This window comes from Heterodontus francisci, chromosome 6 (genome assembly GCF_036365525.1).
Source record: "Heterodontus francisci isolate sHetFra1 chromosome 6, sHetFra1.hap1, whole genome shotgun sequence".
NCBI lineage: Eukaryota > Metazoa > Chordata > Chondrichthyes > Heterodontiformes > Heterodontidae > Heterodontus > Heterodontus francisci.
Window position 1 is genome coordinate 57,343,089 of NC_090376.1, and position 22,459 is coordinate 57,365,547.

General features: G+C 43.8%; 1 protein-coding gene across 3 annotated transcripts in view; it reads left to right on the forward strand.

Moving 5' to 3' along the window:
• The window catches only part of cwf19l2 (CWF19 like cell cycle control factor 2), a 231,319-nt gene that overhangs the window by 18,795 nt on the left and 190,065 nt on the right, over positions 1 to 22,459 (forward strand). For all 3 annotated transcript variants that reach the window (XM_068033738.1, XM_068033739.1, XM_068033741.1), the window contains exon 2: positions 18,224 to 18,334. In XM_068033738.1, coding sequence (XP_067889839.1) covers positions 18,224 to 18,334 — 111 coding nt within the window. The remainder of the gene's footprint in view (positions 1 to 18,223; positions 18,335 to 22,459) is intronic.

A 22,459-nucleotide genomic window follows, 5' to 3' on the forward strand; every position in this document is an offset into this window, starting at 1 on the left:
GATTTAAAGCAGAAAAGGCAAATTATTTCAAATCTACATCGACAGTTTGCACATCCATCTTGTCATAGGTTGAAGATTCTGTTAAAAGATGCCGGGATAATAGATGATGACTACACTAAACTTATCGAAGATATCAGTGGGAAATGTAATATCTGTAAAAAGAAAACACAGGAGGATGCCATCGCAACCCATAGTGAGTCTCCCATTAGCAAAAGACTTTTAATGAAACCGTAGCAATGGACTTGAAGGTATGGGATAAAGAAAAAAACATTTTTATTCTACACTTTCTAGATGTGGTGACCAGTAAAGAAAAAAGTAATAGTGGACAAGATAATGGAAAGGTGGATAGGAACAGGACTGGGAGCACCGGCTAGGTTTCTAACTGACAACGGAGGAGAATTTGCCAATGATGAGTTGAGGAGTATGTGTGAAAATATGAATATTATAGCAATGCAAACGGCAGCAGAAAGTCCTTTTAGAAATGGGATTTGTGAGAGAAATCATGCCGTGATTGATGAAATGCTCTGAAAAATTTTAGCAGACAAGCCAAATTGTAAATTGACGACTGCTCTGGAGTGGGCAGTACATGCGAAAAATACGCTTCAAATGGTTGGGGGCGACAGCCCATATCAATTAGTTTATGGTAGGAATCCGAAAATACCTTCGGTAATGTGAGATCATCCCCCGGCTTTAGAGGAGACTACAATTAGTTCAATTTTTGCGGAACATTTAAATGCCGTGCATGCAGGAAGAGCATTTATTAAGGTTGAGGTTTCAGAAAAGGTCAGGAGAGCTTTGAGGTATCGGATCAGGTCATCAGAAAAGAATTTTGATACCGGCGATATGGTGTATTACAAAAGAGAAGGACAGAAAGAATGGAGAGGCCCAGGAAAAGTTATAGGCACTGATAGCAAAATGGTAATTTTGCAATATGGCAACCAAACTGTTAGAGTACATTCCTCGTGGCTTATTGGCACTGATTATACATTGACAGAATCTGAACAAATGATGGACACTGATGCACCATGTACTTTGCACGCACACATGTCAGACCTTTGCGAGCAACAGATTGTGGCAGATAATGGGCTGACTGAGAGTGGACCAAGTGATAGTGAAGATCCAGATAAGGCCATTTATCACAAAGGTCAACTACCGAAAGTTGGGACTAGAGTGACATATATGCCAGAAGGGACTAGTGAATGGAAGGAAGCCACCATTATAGGAAGGGCAGGAAAGGCCACAGGGAAAAAAACATTGGCTGAATGTGCAAGACAAGGGACAGGATATTAGACCTATAGATTGGCAGAAGGAAGTGAAACTATGGAAGGCCAGAAAACATAGTATAAGTTCGGATAGTGGGTCTGAAGATGATCATAGTCCAAGGAAAAGATCACGAACTTGTGAAAGGAAGTCTGGTTGTAGGATAGGCAGGTCGAGTAGTAGTGGTCCTGAAAGGGATAGGAACTTGAGTAGGGGACATGGTTTCACTAGAGCAAGGGCCAGAGAGCAGGCGAGGGGCGCCACAAGAAGTAGGAGCCCTTACGATAGAGAAGCTCTAGTGGCTACTAACAAGTTAGATGGTAAATTGATAAAGGATGCCAAGTAAAAAGAGCTTGACAGAGAGAGTTTAGTGTATACATGGAGGTGCCAGATAGAGGACAACCAGCATTGTCCCATATAATAAAAGCAAAATACTGCAGATGCTGGAAATCTGAAATAAAAACAAGAAATGCTGGAGCCACTCAGCAGGTCTGGCAGCATCTGTGGAAAGAGAAGCAGAGTTAATGTTTCGGGTCAGTGACCCTTCTTCGGAACTGACAAATATTAAAAATGTCACAGGTTATAAGCAAGTGAGGTGGGGGTGGGGCAAGAGATAACAAAGGAGAAGGTGCAGATAGGACAAGGCCACATAGCTGACCAAAAGGTCATGGAGCAAAGGCAAACAATATGTTAATGGTGTGTTGAAAGACAAAGCATTAGTACAGAATAGGTGTTAATGGACTGAATATTGAACAGCAGCAAGTGCAAACATGAAAATAAAACAGTGGGTAAGCAAACTGAACAAACTAAGATGGAATGAAATAAATGCAAAAAAAAGGTTGTAAAAAAGAAAAAAGAAAATACAACTAAAAATGAAAGTAAAATGGGGGGGCTGTCATGCTCCGAAATTATTGAACTCAATGTTCAGTCCGGCAGGCTGTAGTGTGCCTAATCGGTAGATGAGATGCTGTTTCTCGAGCTTGCGTTGATGTTCACTGGAACACTGCAGCAATCCCAGGACAGAGATGTGAGCATGAGAGCAGGGGGGAGTGTTGAAATGGCAAGCAACCAGAAGCTCAGGGTCCTGCTTGCGGACCGAGCGTAGGTGTTCCGCAAAACGGTCACCCAGTCTGTGCTTGGTCTCCCCAATGTAGAAGAGACCACATTGTGAGCAGCGAATACAGTATACTACATTGAAAGAAGTACAAGTATATCGCTGCTTCACCTGAAAGGAGTGTTTGGGGCCTGGGATAGTGAGGAGAGAGGAGGTAAATGGGCAGGTATTACACCTCCTGCGATTGTAGGGGAAGGTGTCATGGGATGGGGATGAGGTGGTGGGGGTAATGGAGGAGTGGACCAGGATGTCGCGGAGGGAACGATCCCTTCGGAATGCTGACAGGGGAAGGGAGGGGAAGATGCGTTCGGTAGTTGTCCCATAGATGGATCTGTACAGAGAAAGTACTTCCCAATGTTACGTATAAAGCGAAGGCCAGACTTGCAGCTCGGGGATTTGAGGAACGACTAGGCGACCAGGAAGTTAGAGTGGACTCCCCGATATTAGGAAAAGCAAGTTTGAGGATTTTCCTAGTCCTTTTAGCCACACACCCGTGGGAATGTAAGTCCATTGACATCAAAGCAGCATTTTTGCAAGGGGAATATTTTTAAAGTCACCAAAAGAAGCTGGAGATATAGAAGGGAAATTATGGAAGCTGAACAAGTGTGATTATGGGCTAAATGATGCGTTGAGGGTATGATATTTTTCAGTAAGGTCCATCCTACTAAAAGCTGGTTGTATTCAACTAAAGGTAGATCCAGCAATACTTTATTGGTACTATGAAGAAAAACTAGCAGGCATTTTCTTGATGCATGTAGACGATTTTCTGTGGGGGAGGATCTGAACTCATTTGAGAAATTTTTGGTAGATAAAATTCTGCAGGAATTTAAAATTAGAAGTCGGGCTTTCAGAGCTTTTAAATATATAGGGGTGAATATTAGGCAGACTAAGTTGGGGGTAATCCTAAATCAACAGTCTTAGCTAGAGAATGTTAATAGGATCCCAATAAATTGGGCCAGATCCTCACAAAAGGAAGACTCTGCAACCAGGGAAGAAGTAGACCAGTTAAGGAGCTTAATCGGGCATGGATGCTTGCTATGATGTATTAGAATTGAGCACCATGCTGAAACATGCTACTGTTGGGGAAGTGCTGAAAGCAAATAAGACATTGAAGAGATTGAGTTTTGATAAATGTACACTCAAGGTTCCAGCATTGGGTGACCCAGAAGTGATGAAATTGGTCATTTTTAGTGACGCCTCACACGCTAATCTTCCCGATGGTTATTGGAGCACAGCAGGGTTCATTATATTATTGGTGGGAAGAAATGATAAATGTTGTCCGTTAGCCTGGGAATCGAAGAATATGAAGAGGATAGTTAAAGGCACCTTAGCTGCTGAGAAATTTGCACTGATCGAAGCGATAGATTTGGGTATGTATTTATCAAGTATTTTAAAGGAACTCTTGGATAAGGGGCAAATGGAGAAGAGTTATCCTATAGAATGCTACATAGATGACCATTCTCTCTGGGACAGTGTCCATTCTGCGACACTTTTTGTCGAAAAGAGGTTGAGGATTGATTTCGCGAGTATAAAAGCAAAGAAATTTTCAAAATAAAATGGGTTGACGCAAGTCATCAGTTGTAGGATTGTTTTACCAAGAGAGGTGCTTATTCGAAAAAATTGTTGGATGTCCTCGAAGAGGGCCATCATGTGTTATAAGTTAGGGAAACGTGGAAATTTTTTTTTATAAGATCGCTTTTACTTTAAACAGGTTTTTAAAAAAGGGGGAATATACAGCATGTTAATGGCTGGTGCTGTCGAAAGAATGATAAATAATGTAAAAAAAATGTGTCCTTTGTTATTTTTCATATGGGGGAATCTGTAAGGGTCTGAAGTTCTGTAAATGGAGGATAAATACCTGGTAGTTCAAGATAATAGGGTGAACAGGTATTGGGTGTTAATTAGTTAATTGTGTTCAGGTGTGTATGTTTAAAGACGAGCCAGCCAGCAGTGGTTGCATGGTGTTGTTTGGAGAGCAGAAGTAAGCTCTGTAACAAACAATAAACAATCTACACCAAAGCATCCTAGCCTCAGTGTCTTCTTCACAAACAGGCTTGGAGATTTCTCTAACCTACCCTAGTGACTTGCTCAAAAAATCTCTCATTTGTTTGGCATGACCTATACTTTCAAAAGTCATGTTGTGAATTTCTCATGGCCCCTTCCCTTTCCCAGTGATCATAAAAGACATCTTTTTGATCACTTCTACCATCTTCTGAGTGACAGATGTCAGGCTGATAGGCCTGTAGTGCCTAGGCTAAATTTATCCTTTTTTTGAAAATAGGAACTACATGAGCTAGCTTCCTGTCTAAAGGAGCTATCCCTGACTACTGAAATATTGATGATTCAGGCAAGGGGCTCACTGAGAACTTCTCTCATCTCCTTAACCACCCATGGATGGATATTATCCAGACCTGTAGCCTGATCAATTTAAACTTCTCTAATCTACCCAAATTGGCATTATTATCATTTTAATATTAATGCTATTAAATATCTAGCACTCCTCATCTGAAACATAAGCATCATCTACAGGAGTATAGACTGATGCAAAATAGTCATTCAGTAGCTGTGCCATAACCTGAGGAATCAGTTTGCATCTGATGTCCAGTATCCTTTAGTCGCTTATAATCTTTTATGGTATTTTGACTTCTAATCTAGCTTAAAAAAAAAGGTTTTGCTATTACTCCCACAATTACACACCATTTTCTTTTCCAGAGATCTCTTGGCTGATCTTATTGCTACTTTATTCTTAATTTTATGTGATAATTTTCCCTGTTCTTATGTGAATTATATTTGGTATTAGTTGAACAAAGTCCTGCTCTTGTTTGAATAATGTTGTGAAATCTTTTATGTCAACTCCTTCAATGCTTTTTCTACCTTCATTCATTTGTGTCATGTTGTAACTCCTTACTTTCCCTGCCCCTTTGATCAATACTCTTAATCAATACCATCTATGAATTTTTAAGGAAGTTTTTATACTCTGTCAAAGGATTGGCTCTTTTTTCTAACACCAGGTAGTAGTAAGCCACATCATCACAATCAGCTTGCATTTCTATGAAACGTAAAAATATAAAGAAAAAAGAGATTTACTGGAAAACGGAAATATTGAAAGTAAACAGCAGGTCGGTCAGCGTTCAGGGTGCTGCTAACAGGCCTGTTACTACCAGTGGGTTTTTTTGATGATTGAATAGAACTGATAATCAGTTTAATTCACTGCCACTTCTCTTCCAGGAATGCCCACCTTTAAGAAGTTCTGCTGTTCTCTGTTAGGATTTCCATATGTGTCATCTACCTTGTCCACCTTCATTGCTTTCTATCTCCTGCCTGTGTTTGATCAGGTAACTACAAAAACTCGCTTTCACAATCAGCTTGCATTTCTACACCTTCCTCCGCAACTGTCTTCGGCTCCAACTTATTCCACGTGGATTACAACTGAAATTCCACCCTTCATGTTTAGGATCCACCCATAATTACAGATATCTCCTCGACATTCACATTCCTCAAACCATTGTTCTCGCAGCATCCTAAGATCCACTCTCAATACCACTCTCGTGCTGCCACATGCACCACTCTCAATCTCTCTCTCAAGCAGCGCCAACTCCTCCTATCTCAAAGTTGTTCTGGTTCACAGTTTCATTTCATCCTTCGCTTCAAGTGGCGCTTTAACAAAAAACTTTATACCTTCCTTTCAGATGTGAAGGATCGCAAACTTCAACAACTTATGGGTACCAACACCCCTCTCCTCTTCCTCTCCCCTTCCCTTTCCTCTTCTCTTCCCTTCCCTCTGATCCCATCTCTTCCTCGAATCTCACCCCTTGCTTTGTATTCGCGATACTCTCTGACATTGTCCTCTCTGACTCTGAACAATTAGTACTCAGCAAAGGACTCAGCTTCATCCCCTTACGGCTTCACCTCACTGAATTTTGACCTTGGCATGATGCTGAACTCTTCTTCTGTTGCCTCTGCGCTCACTTCTTTTGCCAGGAGTCATCCCCAGCTCAGTGGACCCTTTTACTCGTCTCCAATGTTCTCCCTCCATCTTGACCCTTCCCTCTGGCCTCTTACCTTCCCGTGATCTTTTAATTGAGAGCTGTCTGCGTGACTTCAACTATCTCAATTTCTCTGCTCCCCTCACTCACTCTAACCTATCTCCCTCTGAACTTGCAGCACTCTGTTCTATCTGATCCAACCTAACATTGCGATCAAACCTGCTGACAAGGGTGGTGGCATTGTTGTCTGGCGTACCAACCTCTACCCAGCAGAGGCTGAACATCAACTCTCTGGCACTTCCTCCTACCTCCCCCGGACAATAACCCTACTACCAAACATCAAGCCATTGTATCCAGGACTGTCACTGACCTCATCATCTCTGGTGACCTTGCATCCATGCCCTCCAACCTTGTAGTTCCCCAACCCTCTACAGCCCGCTTCTACCTCCTTCCCAAAATCCACAAAAAAGACTGCCCTGGTACACCCATTGTTTCAGCCTGTTTCTGCCCACTGAACTGATTTCTTCCTACCTCAACTCTATATTTTTATTCCCCTTGTTCAATCTCTTCCCACCTACATCTGTGACTCTTCCAATGCCCTCCATCACTTCAACAGTTTCCAGTTTCCTGGCACTCACTGTCTTCTCTTCACCATGGACGTTCAATCCCTTTAGACCTCCATCCCCCATCATGATGGTCTGAGAACTCTCTGCTTCTTCCTTGAACGGAGGTTCAACCTGTCCCCATCTACCACCATCCTCTTCCACCTGGCTGAACATGTTCTCACATTGAACAACTTCCCCTTCAACTTCACTCACCAACTAAATAAAAGGTTTTGCTATGGGTACCCGCATAGATCCTAGCTATTCCTGCCTTTTTTTTGAGATATGTGGAACATTCCTTGTTTCAGTCCTACTCTGGTCCCCTCCCTCACCTCTTCTTCCAGTACATTGATGACTGTATCAGTGCCACTTCCTTTCTTCGCCCTGAACTGGAAAGCTTCATTGACTTTGTTTCCAATTTCCACTCTTCTCTCATGGTCCATCTCCAACTCTCCCCTTGCCTTCTATGTCTCCATTTCTGGGGATAGGCTATTAACTAGTACAAAGAACTAAGAACAGTACAGCACAGGAACAGGCCATTCGGCCCTCCAAGCCTGCGCCGATCTTGATGCCTGCCTAAACTAAAATCTTCTGCACTTCCGGGGTCCGTATCCCTCTATTCCCATCCTATTCATGTATTTGTCAAGATGCCTCTTAAACGTCTCTATGGTACCTGCTTCCACCACCTCCCCGAGCAGCAAGTTCCAGGCACTCACCACCCTCTGTGTAAAGAACTTGCCTTGCACATCCCCTCTAAACTTTGCCCCTCTCACCTTAAACCTATGTCCCCTAGTAACTGACTCTTCCACCCTGGGAAAAAGCTTCTGACTATCCACTCTGTCTATGCCGCTTATAACTTTGTAATCCTCTATCATGTCGCCCCTGCACCTCCGTCGTTACAGTGAAAACAATCCGAGTTTATCCAACCTCTCCTCATAGCTAATGCCCTCCAGACCAGGCAACATCCTGGTAAACCTCTTCTGTACCCTCTCCAAAGCCTCCACGTCCTTCTGGTAGTGTGGCGACCAGAATTGCACGCAATATTCTAAGTGTGGCCTAACTAAAGTTCTGTACAGCTGCAACATGACTTGCCAATTTTTATACTCTATGCCCTGACCAATGAAGGCAAGCATGCCGTATGCCTTCTTGACTACCTTATCCACCTGCGTTGCCACTTTCAGTGACCTGTGGACCTGTACGCCCAGATCTCTCCGCCTGTCAATACTCCTAAGGGTTCTGCCATTTACTGTATACTTCCCACCAGCATTAGACCTTCCAAAATGCATTACCTCACATTTGTTCGGATTAAACTCCATCTGCCATTTCTCCTCCCAAGTCGCCAACCGATCTATATCCTGCTGTATCCTCTGACAATCCTCCTCACTGTCCGCAACTCCACCAACCTTTGTGTCGTCTGCAAACTTACTAATCAGACCAGCTACATTTTCCTCCAAATCATTTATATATACTACAAACAGCAAAGGTCCCAGCACTGATCCCTGCGGAACACCACTATTCACATCCCTCCATTCAGAAAAGCACCCTTCCACTGCTACCCTCTGTCTTCTATGACCTTGCCAGTTCTGTGTCCATCTTGCCAGCTCACCTCTGATCCCCTGTGACTTCACCTTTTGTACCAGTCTGCCATGAGGGACCTTGTCAAAGGCTTTACTAAAGTCCATATAGATAACATCCACTGCCCTTCCTTCATCAATCATCTTCGTCACTTCCTCAAAAAACTCAATCAAATTAGTGAGACACGACCTCTCCTTCACAAAACCATGCTGCCTCTTGCTAATAAGTCCATTTGTTTCCAAATGGGAGTAAATCCTGTCCCGAAGAATCCTCTCTAATAATTTCCCTACTACTGACATAAGGCTCACCGGCCTATAATTTCCTGGATTATCCTTGCTACCCTTCTTAAACAAAGGAACAACATTGGCTATTCTCCAGTACTCTGGGACCTCACCTGTAGCCAATGAGGATTTCTGTCAAGGCCCCAGCAATTTCTTCCCTTGCCTCCCTCAGTATTCTGGGGTAGTCGCTATAAGCCACAGACTCCCTTAGCTACCTGGTCTACACTTCCTCACACCCCACTTCCTGCAAGGGCTCGATTCCAATCTCCCAGTTGTCTTCATCTTTATTGAATCTGTTCAGATGATGCAACCTTCCATACTAGTGCTTCCGATACCGACCTGAAACATTAAGTCCTTTTTTCTCTCCGCAGATGCTACCTGACCTGCTGAGTATTTCCAGCATTTTCTGTTTTTGCATCAGTTTCATTGAAATAGTTTGAATTAGAACCATAGAAAAATTACAGCACAGAAGGAGGCTATTCAACCCGTCATGTCCATGCGGCCAAAAAAACTAGCCATCCAGTCTAATTCCACCTTCCAGCACCTGGTCCGTAGCCTTGCAGGTTACAGCACTTCAGGTGCATGTCCAGGTACCTTTTTAAAAAGAATTGAGGGTTTCTGCATCCAAGCTTCCCTCAGCAACCTAAGATGCATCCCACCTGGACTGGGTGACTTGTTGAGTGATGCCATCCTATTTGGCAATTTGTTTCTATTTTTATCCTATCCAATCTCTCTACTCTTCCTTCCTCTACCATGACATTAATTTTTTTCAGGTTGCTTTTGTATTGTATTAATTTAGCAGATTGGCTGGAATTAGGTGTAGCTGTATACTGAAAATCAAAATATTTTCTTCTGCTTTAGCTTAGTTGGCAGCACTCTTGCCGCAAATTCAGTTGGTTGAAGCTTCATTGCAAGAGTAGAGTATATAATTTAAGCTGACAATTCAGTATGCTCCTGAGGATATGTTACTTTGCTGTTCATGTGAGCGGTAAAACTGTGACCTTGTCTAACTGTCTTGTATTGCGGAGCGATGATTTTTGGTAGATGTTCAAGATCCTTTTGCAGAATCTTGGCCAATGTTCCTCCGTCAACCAATATCAAAAATAAATTCATTATTCATTTTTTTATTATTAGATCTGCTGTGGGCAAAATGACTATTTCCCTGCATAGTAACAGTTACTGTATTTCAAAGTAATTCATTGTAGTGAAATGTTTTGAGATGTTGAGAGATGTGATGCAACAAAAATCAGTTAGTTGACTAATCATGACAATCAATCTCTACCAATTTGGCTACAACAGACCGAGACTCGAGGTAAGAAAAACCCCAGTGGTGAAAAGCTTTGAGAACTATAGATCCAATGTCACCTGCTCCTTCTAAGCATGCTACATTTACTGTATGTAATTTGTCAAATTACTTTCAGACGATATCCTAAAATATTATTTTCTGAAAGAAATCTAATTTGCATCTGAATTAATCAATACTTACTGCTTCCCCTGTCTCACTAGGGAGCCTGTCCCATAGACTTACCACTCGTTTACTGAAATAATATTTTGTCATGCGGGCCCCCACCTGTCAAAAATGAGGCACATTGGTTTTGTCATATGAACATTGATTTTTAACTGTTGCTGGAATGAGGAAATAACTTGTTGAGCAGATCTGCAGTGGCTGGAAAAAACATTTGCGTACTAACAGACGGTGCTTGTGTAGACAAAGGACCATTCCCTGACTCATTCAACCCACAATGGATGTTGATCACCTGACAGTGAGGGGGTGGAGAAGCAGATTCCAGGGCCTGCTGGGGTGATACAATCCACAGGAGCCAGGACTGGTTGGACCAGTTGGTCACATGACTACCTGGCTGTTCCCGGGTTTTTTGAAACTAGCCACAGAGAGTTTGAACTCAAAGACTGTTTGCTCCTGGACTGAGAAGATCTCTCCTGCCTGCTCCCAACTCTTTCTCACAAGCCTCTGAATCCACTGAAGGCACATGAACCCCAAGATAGAAAATTCTTCCACAGCGAACAATGTTTAAAATGAATATTGGGCCCCAACGAAAAGTAAGAGCTACCTACAATCAAGACTCTACAGTGAGCTTGAAAACCATAACAAAAACTCCTCAGATAGTGCCTCAAACTTTTCTGCTTTATTTGTCTTTTGCTCTCTTTTCTGTCTCTGTTTGCATGTGTGTATCGCATATGCATGCTAGCGTGGGCGCATCGTGTATCTGTAGGCATCAAATGAATTTGAGTTTAAGTTTAATAAATTTCAACCTTTCTTCTTTAAACCTAAGAAAACCTGTTTGTGCTGGTTTCTTTTCCTTATAACTGGAAAGCAGTAAACAAGAATTCACCAAGGGGGAGCCAAAAACAGTGTTTTTAAAAATTAAACCCTGGTACGGTAAGACCAGGTGAAGGCTGAGAGGGAGCCCTAGACACCTTTCTCACCTGGTCGTAACAGTCTTTACAAGTTCGTTTTGAATTCCCCCGCTTTGTCATGGCATACATTATCCAGACCCCTGAGAATCATAAAAACTGCAATCACATCACCTCTCAGCCTTCTCTTTTCCAATGAGAAGGTGCCCAATTAAAAAAAAAAATCACTCCTTATAATCCCCTGAACTATACTGATTGCTGTCTTAATCAATTCAATAGCTCCAAAATCCTTTTTGTACTGTGGTGACCAGACTGCACATAGTACAGTCCCCACTGTTTACAGTGGGCTTTTGGTGTTGATTCATTTTGTCCGCTGTACGGCCAGTGCAACCTGAGCCAAGATCCTACCTGTGAATCAAACTACTGATACCCTGAAACTACAGCTAGAACTCACTTGCACTGCACAAGATCAGGCTCCCCAGCCTTTTTAATATGCTTATCTATCTTCCTATCTACTTGGACTCAGTATTTCAGAGTCGGAGTAGCTATGTATTTGGAATTCACACGTCAAAACTGGCTGGCATAAACTGGCCTGAGCCAAACTGAAAGATTGCATTCGGGGCATTTCTCACAGCGCACATCTCTCTAAATGCAGCTCAGCACCAACATTTCTATGCCATTCTCTGCACTCACCCCCAATAAAGGAAGATTGTCTTAGAATGATAGAAAATACAGCACAGGAAGAGGCTATTTGGTTCCTGGTGCCTGTACTGCTGATGTTTCTCTCTCCTGTAACATGATTACCACCCCCCACCCCCAAGCTTTTTATATTTCTCCTTTTTGCACATTTATTCCCATTCCATTTCAAATAATGGTCTAGTTTGCCTCAATAGTTACTTGTAGTGAAGCTCCCCCTCATCTATTAACTTTTGAGTTTGAGAGTCTTGCTTCATCCAGTGGGAATCCTTGGTCTCCGTCCCTATTTACCTAAAAATAAGGCACCTCTTTACTGCTGCTCCCCACTCGGCGCCACTCCCACTCACTGTGTTGCTGCGCTGCAGCTCTCAGCTCTGCAGAAAATATTGCTCCCAGTGTACAGCCAATTCTCCAGTCTCCCTCTCTGCCCCTTGGTCAAGCCCCAATTCCTGCTCCCCAGACCCCTGGCTCCCTGACAGCCCTCTCCTCCCTGACCTTCAGTCACCTTCTGTTCCATGAACTTCCATCCCCAATTTCTGTATTTCCCCCAAGCCATAATTTTCCAGTTTGCCCACCATTCCCTGGTCTCCTTCTCTTCCCTAAGTCCTAATTTTGCTGTCTCCGGTTGTTCAGAATATCAGTATAACATTTTGATCTGAAAAATACCTAGCAGGTCTGTGAAGAAAAGTAATAAAAGCAAAATACTGCAGATGCTGGTAATCTGCAATGAAAGTAGAAAATGCTGGAAATACTCAGCAGGTTAAGTAGCATCTGTGTGGAGAGAGAAACAGAGTTAACCTTTCAGCTTGATGTCCTTTCATCAGGACTGGCAGAAGTAAGATTTAACAGTTTATAAGCAAGTACAAAGGCAGGGGGTGAAAAGGGAGGAACAGGGGAAGGCAGGATTGATTAACTGACGAGGGATGATGGTGCAAGACAATAGGGGGTTGTAATGCATCAAGTAAAGAAACAGAAGATGGCTCTAGGAAAGCTATAAATGGTTACAGCAGAATAATTACCAGCTGTCCGAAATATCTCTATACTTGAAAATTATTAGTTTTAAATTTACATCTTGTAATTCTGTAGTGACAGTCTTAACAATCCAGTTCATTTTTCAAGTTATCCAGAACAGCTAAGTTCTTAGTACAGCATTTAATGAAATGAGAGATGTTGATGCAGATATAAACCATATGCTTGTCTTTATTTAATTATTGTCCTCCGCATCTTCAAACATAAATTGCTAAGCCCTTGCGATTTTCTAATGAATGTATTCATTTTGCTAGGTTTAATTTGAAAGTGCATAAAATGCTGTCATAAATGATTTGTGTCAGATAGTACAATTCTAATAGGTAGTAATTGTGATGGACTATGTTGCAACATTAAATGCTTTTATTGGGGGAATGGAAATTATTGATCCAGTACGAGGCTGCACACTATGTTTGCACTGCAACACTATTCTGCATCATTTGTCATGCATTTAGGAGGAAATAAATATTTCTTCATTTTAGTTTTCACAAAATATTGCATTATAATTTTCTGTTGCATTAAATTCCACCTGAAAATTAAAGAACATATGCTCCATTTTTTTGCCTTTAGTAAGCTATAAGCATAGTAAAATCATTACTGTGAATTTAGAGGAAAACAAATCTTAGTGAATTCAATAACATCCTAATGAATACAAGCATAAGTCTGAATAATTTAGAATGGGACATTTATTCACAAAATGAATGTTTCTCATTCTTTGTTTATAACATAGACAAAAGAAGCAGCACAATGTATAAATATATTAAATAAGTATTAAAATATTCCAGAGCTGCTGGTAACCAAATTTGCACAAGAGTTTGAAGCTGACAAATGAAATCTTAAGAGTCTCACCAAAAATCTTTAGCATTCTACACCGATAAGTCGCAATGCAGACTTTTCTAAAGTGGATTTTTGTATTGAAGGAATTTTTTTGAAAATTTTGAGGTGAAAATATTTTGATACATTGGTATTCAGATGGTTACAAGGGTACCTCTGTATGGTAATGGTATAATACAGTCTACCCTTAATTCAAAGTCACTCAATTTTAAATTGATCTGATGAAATTTTTGAAGCACTGATTTCCCACTTTGAGTTATTTGCATTGATAAAAATTATTGAATAATTTAAATTTATTTTCCGTACAAAAAAGCTGTTCTGAATTATCAGGAATAGATTGTAATGAGTTTCTGGCTTGAGGTTCACGGAATTAAGGCACTGTGTTAAGGTAGTCAACGGAAGGATAGTATCTGTATTTTCAGCATTCTGTTTGCCCCTCTGGTGTCTTTCTGCCTCTGTGCCATCCTTGTTTGTGAAAACTGGTAGGCTGGGGTTTCGTAACCAGGATCCTCCTGTCCATATGATATTTTTGAATTGAGAAACTTAAGTGAACGACCGAGACCGATAACACGACACCACCACGATTAAAGACAGGAACAAAAGACTAGATGAAGTAAGAATTTGTTATTGGCCAATGTGAAACACTTCTTGCATTCTGAGATGGCTGCACCTGATCTTTCATATTGCTACTCCCTGAGATGCTACCATGCGAGGACTCTATCTTATGACTTGACTAAGACCAGTAAATTGATGAGACCACTAAAGTAAATCACAGAAGAAGCTGGACCAGCAATCCACTATTGATCTCTTTTATTGTGTTAATCTTAGTACTAGTTACAGCTTTTCAGTTGTCACCTGAACCTAGACCGAAGATGTTTTTTGTTCTTTCATGGGATGTGGGCATCGCTGGCTAGGCCAGCATTTATTACCTATCCCTAATTGCCCTTGAGAAGGTGGTGGTGAGTTGCCATCTTGAAACGCTGCAGTCCATGTGGTGTAAGTACACCCACAGTGCTGTTAGGAAGGGAGATCTGGGATTTTGACCTAGTGACAGTGAAGGAACAGCGATATAGTTCCAAGTCAGGATGGTGTGTGGCTTGGAGGGGAACTTGCAGGTGGTGGTGTTCTCATGAAAATCTAATTGAGTGTGAAAAGATAGTTATTTTTATTTATTTTGATTGGTTAGTATATGGGAATTTTATGTCTCTCTGGCTTTTATTGTTTAGGAACTGTTACAAATTGTACACAGCATAAATTTAATTGATTGATTTAGGTTTAAAAAGTATCTGAGCACTAACCATTTGCTAAATGTTACTTGGTTTCATTTTATTAAAATGAAGTGATTATAGTTTATCTTAATTATTTATTTCTTGTCTTCTGCCCTCCTTTCCTGAAAATGCCATACCTCACCCAAATAGCCATTCTTCAACCATAATGTAGGACGAAGTATACAGGAAGAAATTTTGGGTGATTTTGATAAAGGGACAGCAGTAATCATGGGTGATTAGAATCTACATGTAAGCTGGAAAAATCAGATTGGCACTAGTAGCCTGGATGAGGAGTTCATAGAATGCTTTCGAGATTGGTTCCAGAACGTGCTGCTCTTAGAAACTATCAGAGAGCAGGTTATATTAGACTTGGTATTGTGTAATGTGACAGGATTAATTCATGACCGCAGAGCAAAGGCACTTCTAGGTAGCAGCGACCACAATATGATTGAATTTTACATCCAGTTTGAATGAGAAGAGTGAGTCTAAGACTAGTATTTTAAACTTAAATAAGGGCAACTATGTGGGCATGAAAGCTGAGCTGGGTTACTAGGCTAGGAGATAGATCAATAGAGAAGCAGTGGCAGACATTCAAGGGGATATTTCAGAATACTCAGGATAAGTATATTCCTACTATAAAGAAAAATTCTAAGGGGAGGACCCACCATCCGTGGTTGTTAAAAGAAAGCATCAAACTTAAGGAAAAGGCATATAATTGCGCAAAGATGAGTGGCAGGTCAGATGATTGGTTAGAATATAAAGAACGGCAGAGAATGACAAAGGTTAATCAGGAGAAAGAAATTAGAGTATGAGAGAAAGCTAGCTAGAAATGTAAAAACGGATAAGAGTAAGTAAAGTGAGTTAAAACAAAAAATGCTGGAAATACTGAGTAGGTCTGGTAGCATCGATGGAGAGAGAAGCAGAGTTAAAATTTCAGGTCAGTTAACTCTGCTCTCTCCACAGATGCTGCCAGACCTGCCGAGTATTTGCTTTTATTTAAATAAAGTGAGTGTTGGTCCTCTAGAGAATGAGAATGGGGAGCTAATAGTAGAAAGTAAGGAAATGGCGGATGAAATGAACAAATATTTTGCTTCTGTCTTCACTATAGAGGATATAAAAAACATTCCGGCAATAGCTGTAAATCAGGAGGTGGAAGGAAGAGAGGAACATGGTGAAATTACAATCATCAGGGAATTGGTACTGATCAAACTGATGGCGTTGCGGGCTGACAAGTCCCTGGGTCCTGATGGGCTTCATCCTAGGGTCTTAAAAGAGGTGGCTAATGAGGTAGTAGATGCGTTGGTGTTAATTTTTCAAAATTCTCTAGATTCTGGAAAGGTTCCATCAGACTGGAAAATAGCAAATATAACTCCTCAATTCAAGAAGTGGGGGGAGGCAGACAATAGGTAACTATAGGCTAGTTAGCTTGGCGTCTGTCGTGGGGAAGGTGATAGAATCCATCATTAAGGAGGCCACAGCTGGGCACTTAGTTGAGGAGAATTTGAATTCAGTTTTTAAAAAATTTAGAAATAAAAAGTTGGTACCAGTTACATGATCAAGAAGCTGTTGGGTTGTTGTAAAAAAGAACAACTGGTTCACAAATGCCCTTTCGGGAAGGAAACCTGCTGCCTTCACCAAGTCTGACCTACAAATGACTCCAGTCCCGCATCAACGTCATTGACCCTCTGAAGTAGCCTAGCAAGCCACTCAGTTGTATCAAACCACTAGAAAAAAAAAAGCAAAAGGAACATGGGATGGACCACTTGGCAGTAACCTAGACAGCGAACAAAGATGCAACAAAAGCAGACATAGTCCACACGACTCTGCAAAGTCTGAAGACTAGTGCCCATATTGGGTGAGCTGTCCCATAAATGAGTCAAGCACAGCCTGATATAGTCATACTCACAGTATCATACCTGTCAGCCAAAGTCCCAGACTCGTCCATCACCATCCCTGGGTATGTCCCTTGCCACCAGACATGGGGGCAAAGGGGTATCCAGTCAGAGGAGTGGTGTTCAACATTGACTCTGAACTCTTGACTTCAGGTCAAACATGGGTAAGGAAACCTCCTGCTGGTTACCACCTACCACCTTCCCTCAGCTGATGAAACAGTACTGCTCCATGCTGAACATCACTTGGAGAAAGCACTGAGGGTATCAAAGGCATAGAACCTACTGTCGCTGGGAAATTTTAATGTCCATCAGCAAGAGTGGCACAGTAGTACCACCACTAACCGAGCTGGACGAGTTGCCAAGGACTGGCGGTGAGAGAAGCTACTTGACCTCATCCTCACCAAGCTGCCTGTCGCAGATGCATTTATCCATGACTGCATTGATAGGAGTGATCACTACGCAATTTCATGGAGACTAAGTTCCTGTCTTTACGCTGAGAACACCCTCCAGTTTGTTTTGTGGCTCCACCACTGTGCTAAATCAAATGGATTAAGAATCAGTCGAGCAGTTTGTATCTGAATATCCATGAGGTGCTGTGCGCCTTTAGCAGCAGCTGAATGGTATACTACCACAATCTGTAACCTCACCTCATAGCACTGCATTTCCCTCACTTCTCCATCACCACCAACCTGCATGACCAGCCTTGGTTCAGTGTGGAGCATCGAAGAGAATGCCTTGAGCAGCCCCATGCACACCTGAAAACGATCTGGCACCAGCACAACAGACTGAATGGCCTCTTTCTGTGCTGTTTGATTCTATTTATCTCTCAGCAACAAACATGTTGCGCTATATCTCGAGCAGTAGTGATATTGATCCTGCAGTACTGTGTGATGATTCAATCTGAGAAATGAAAGCAAGAGGATATTATATGACGATGTCCTATTCGTCTTGGTCTTAATAGAAATTGAACATTGAGGAAAAAATAGACATCTAAAATGTAAAAATGGGCAACCATATTTTGATTGGATTGACTGCATTTAGTGCAGAGCATGACAATAAAAGGCTTTGTCCTTGGATCAGAAATTCTTTACAAAGGGAATACTGGAAAAAGTTGGGTACTTGGGATTCTTTGTTTAGATTACACACAAGTGTTTATCTGGATTCAACCATGTATGATTTTCAAAAGGACATTATTTTAATTCATGTGCTATGATTGTTCTTGTTTAGTAAAAGCTGAATAAAAAGATTTAAATATATATTTGTAGAAAATCTTCAACATTGACCTCTTAATTGAACCTTTTACTGTTCCATTTTAGACTCAAGCTAAATATCAAAAAGAAGAGAAACTGCAGCAGCTCAAGCGCTTACGTGGTGAGGACACGTGGATGTTACCAGATGTGAATGAACGATTAGAGGAGTTTTCAGAGGTAATAAGAGTGTATTTTTTACATCTTAAATAGGTAACTGCTTGAATTAATTCCTCCTGAGGTTTTATTGACTTACTGCTGTAGGGAAAGAGCTGGAAATAGTTTGAGCTATTAAGTTAAATGTCTGTAAAATTTGAGTATGGATGATATCAGCATTGTTTTTTTTCATAATTTGCATTTCTATTGCAAAGTAAATATGTCAAGGTATTTAACAAAGGAGAAAAACGATATTGAAGATTAATAGTGAACAAAGACAGATAGACTTTAAGGGGGCTTTTAAGTTGGGAAGCTAAATAGCAATGGTTTAGGGAGAGAGTTCAACATAGCTGAAAGCTCTTTCACTAAAGGTGGGAGGGGGGGGGGGGGGGGTGGAAACGTGCAGGAGGCCATATTTGGAAGAGTGGAAGTGTTAGTGTTATTAAATGTGTCCAGTAACTTTTCAATTGGAACTGATCTCACCAGCGATTTGATTGTCCCTTTGATATGGACAGAAGCTGCGGATTTGTAAGTGTGAGTTGAAAGTAGCAGGGGATGCCATCTTGTAGCTGATTCATCTATTAACTTCACAGGGACACAGGAGATATATGGCTAGGAGTCTGTAATGTTGAAGGTGTTTGTATTAATATATAAATGGCTGTATGTGAAGACCACCCTAGAAGGCGTGGGTTTCCTCCGGGTGCTCTGGTTTCCTCCCACATGCCAAAGACTTGCAGGTTGACAGGTTAATTGGCCATTATAAATTGCCCCTAGTATAGGTAGGTGGTAGGGAAATATAGGGACAGGTGGGGCTGTGGTAGGAATATGGGATTAGTGTAGGATTAGTATAAATGGGTGGTTGATGGTCGGCACAGACTCGGTGGCCGAAGGGCCTGTTTCAGTGCTGTATCTCTAAACTCTAAACTAAAGGCAAGAAATGTTGAAGGGAATATGGCATAGCCTGATGGAAAAGTAACACCCGCATGCAGGAGTGTTAGAATAGCATTGATAGTTCATGTATTTCTGTAACTGACTATATCCTAAGGGCTCATATGATAGGTCAATCAGGTTACATAAAAGTGAAGTAATTGACAGACATGAAAGGATTATTAGGTAACAATAATAGGATTAGAAAAAATAAAGATATAAAAGAATATTAATAGAAAACACAAAATCAAGATACTGCAGATGCCGGAATTCTGAGCTAAAACAGAAACTGCAGGTCAGGCAGCATCTATGGAGAGAGAAATAGTCTGTCCTTGTCTGTCCTTTCATCAGAATTGGAATAAGTTAGGGATGTTGTCGTTGGAAGTACAGAGCTTGTGTATTGCTGAAAAAAGTGACATGCTGTCAAAGCTTTTCATCTTCCAGTCATCAGGACAGTTACAAGAATGCCAAGTTTCAAAGGGAGCAACAATTTATACTGAATGAGAAAAGGGTGCAGTGATGCACATGTTTAAGCAAGCAGAGGTGCAGGTAAAGGAGGGAGGGGAGAAAAGAATGAAAGGGAAGGCAGGAGTAAATTAAATGACAAAAAAGATGATAGTGCAAGCCAAAAGGGGGTTCTGATGGGACAAGTAAAGAAACAAAAGATGGGTCTCATTCAGGGTTGTCCAACATAGAGTTCGCGGGCCAGGATCCGGCCTGCCAAAGGTTTCTATCCAGCCTGCGGATGTAAACTGTACCGGGCCGTTCTTCATCATCACCAGGCGTCCGTGACTGATAATTTCAGAGATGAGAAATTTCCCATTGGCCTCTTCTTCAAGACAGTCTTTTTAAAAAAAAAAAAATCGCAAATGTCAATTTCACAGCTGACAGGTGCTGGGAGCGGGAACAGCAGTTTCTAAACTACTGGGAACCGGGTTCCGACTCTTGTTTTGAAAAGCCTGCTGGAAAACCCCAGATATGCCTGAAGTTCGGAAATGCTGTTCCTGCTCCCAGCACCTGTCAGCGATGAAACTGACATTGTGATTATTTTTTTTAAATGACCAACCACAAAGCTGCTTTGCAACTGGCAGGGGGGCGGGGATTAGAGGGAGAGAGAGCGAGAGAGGCGGGGATTAGAGGGAGAGAGAGCGAGAGAGGCGGGGATTAGAGGGAGAGAGAGCGAGAGAGGCGGGGATTAGAGGGAGAGAGAGCGAGAGAGGCGGGGATTAGAGGGAGAGAGAGCGAGAGAGGCGGGGATTAGAGGGAGAGAGAGCGAGAGAGGCGGGGATTAGAGGGAGAGAGAGCGAGAGAGGCGGGGATGAGAGGGAGAGAGAGCGAGAGAGGCGGGGATTAGAGGGAGAGAGAGCGAGAGAGGCGGGGATTAGAGGGAGAGAGAGCGAGAGAGGCGGGGATTAGAGGGAGAGAGAGCGAGAGAGGCGGGGATTAGAGGGAGAGCGAGCGAGAGAGGCGGGGATTAGAGGGAGAGCGAGCGAGAGAGGCGGGGATTAGAGGGAGAGCGAGCGAGAGAGGCGGGGGATTAGAGGGAGAGCGAGAGAGGCGGGGATTAGAGGGAGAGCGAGAGAGGCGGGGATTAGAGGGAGAGCGAGAGAGGCGGGGATTAGAGGGAGAGCGAGGGAGGCGGGGATTAGAGGGAGAGCGAGGGAGGCGGGGATTAGAGGGAGAGCGAGGGAGGGAGGCGGGGATTAGAGGGAGAGCGAGGGAGGGAGGCGGGGATTAGAGGGAGAGCGAGGGAGGGAGGCGGGGATTAGAGGGAGAGCGAGGGAGGGAGGCGGGGATTAGAGGGAGAGCGAGAGAGGGAGGCGGGGATTAGAGGGAGAGCGAGAGAGGGAGGCGGGGATTAGAGGGAGAGCGAGAGAGGGAGGCGGGGATTAGAGGGAGAGCGAGAGAGGGAGGCGGGGATTAGAGGGAGAGCGAGAGAGGGAGGCGGGGATTAGAGGGAGAGCGAGAGAGGGAGGCGGGGATTAGAGGGAGAGCGAGAGAGGGAGGCGGGGATTAGAGGGAGAGCGAGAGAGGGAGGCGGGGATTAGAGGGAGAGCGAGAGAGGGAGGCGGGGATTAGAGGGAGAGCGAGAGAGGGAGGCGGGGATTAGAGGGAGAGCGAGAGAGGGAGGCGGGGATTAGAGGGAGAGCGAGAGAGGGAGGCGGGGATTAGAGGGAGAGCGAGAGGGGGAGGCGGGGATTAGAGGGAGAGCGAGAGGGGGAGGCGGGGATTAGAGGGAGAGCGAGAGGGGGAGGCGGGGATTAGAGGGAGAGCGAGAGGGGGAGGCGGGGATTAGAGGGAGAGCGAGAGGGGGAGGCGGGGATTAGAGGGAGAGCGAGAGGGGGAGGCGGGGATTAGAGGGAGAGCGAGAGGGGGAGGCGGGGATTAGAGGGAGAGCGAGAGGGGGAGGCGGGGATTAGAGGGAGAGCGAGAGGGGGAGGCGGGGATTAGAGGGAGAGCGAGAGGGGGAGGCGGGGATTAGAGGGAGAGCGAGAGGGGGAGGCGGGGATTAGAGGGAGAGCGAGAGGGGGAGGCGGGGATTAGAGGGAGAGCGAGAGGGGGAGGCGGGGATTAGAGGGAGAGCGAGAGGGGGAGGCGGGGATTAGAGGGAGAGCGAGAGGGGGAGGCGGGGATTAGAGGGAGAGCGAGAGGGGGGAGGCGGGGATTAGAGGGAGAGCGAGAGGGGGAGGCGGGGATTAGAGGGAGAGCGAGAGGGGGAGGCGGGGATTAGAGGGAGAGCGAGAGGGGGAGGCGGGGATTAGAGGGAGAGCGAGAGGGGGAGGCGGGGATTAGAGGGAGAGCGAGAGGGGGAGGCGGGGATTAGAGGGAGAGCGAGAGGGGGAGGCGGGGATTAGAGGGAGAGCGAGAGGGGGAGGCGGGGATTAGAGGGAGAGCGAGAGGGGGAGGCGGGGATTAGAGGGAGAGCGAGAGGGGGAGGCGGGGATTAGAGGGAGAGCGAGAGGGGGAGGCGGGGATTAGAGGGAGAGCGAGAGGGGGAGGCGGGGATTAGAGGGAGAGCGAGAGGGGGGGAGGCGGGGATTAGAGGGAGAGCGAGAGGGGGAGGCGGGGATTAGAGGGAGAGCGAGAGGGGGAGGCGGGGATTAGAGGGAGAGCGAGAGGGGGAGGCGGGGATTAGAGGGAGAGCGAGAGGGGGAGGCGGGGATTAGAGGGAGAGCGAGAGGGGGAGGCGGGGATTAGAGGGAGAGCGAGAGGGGGAGGCGA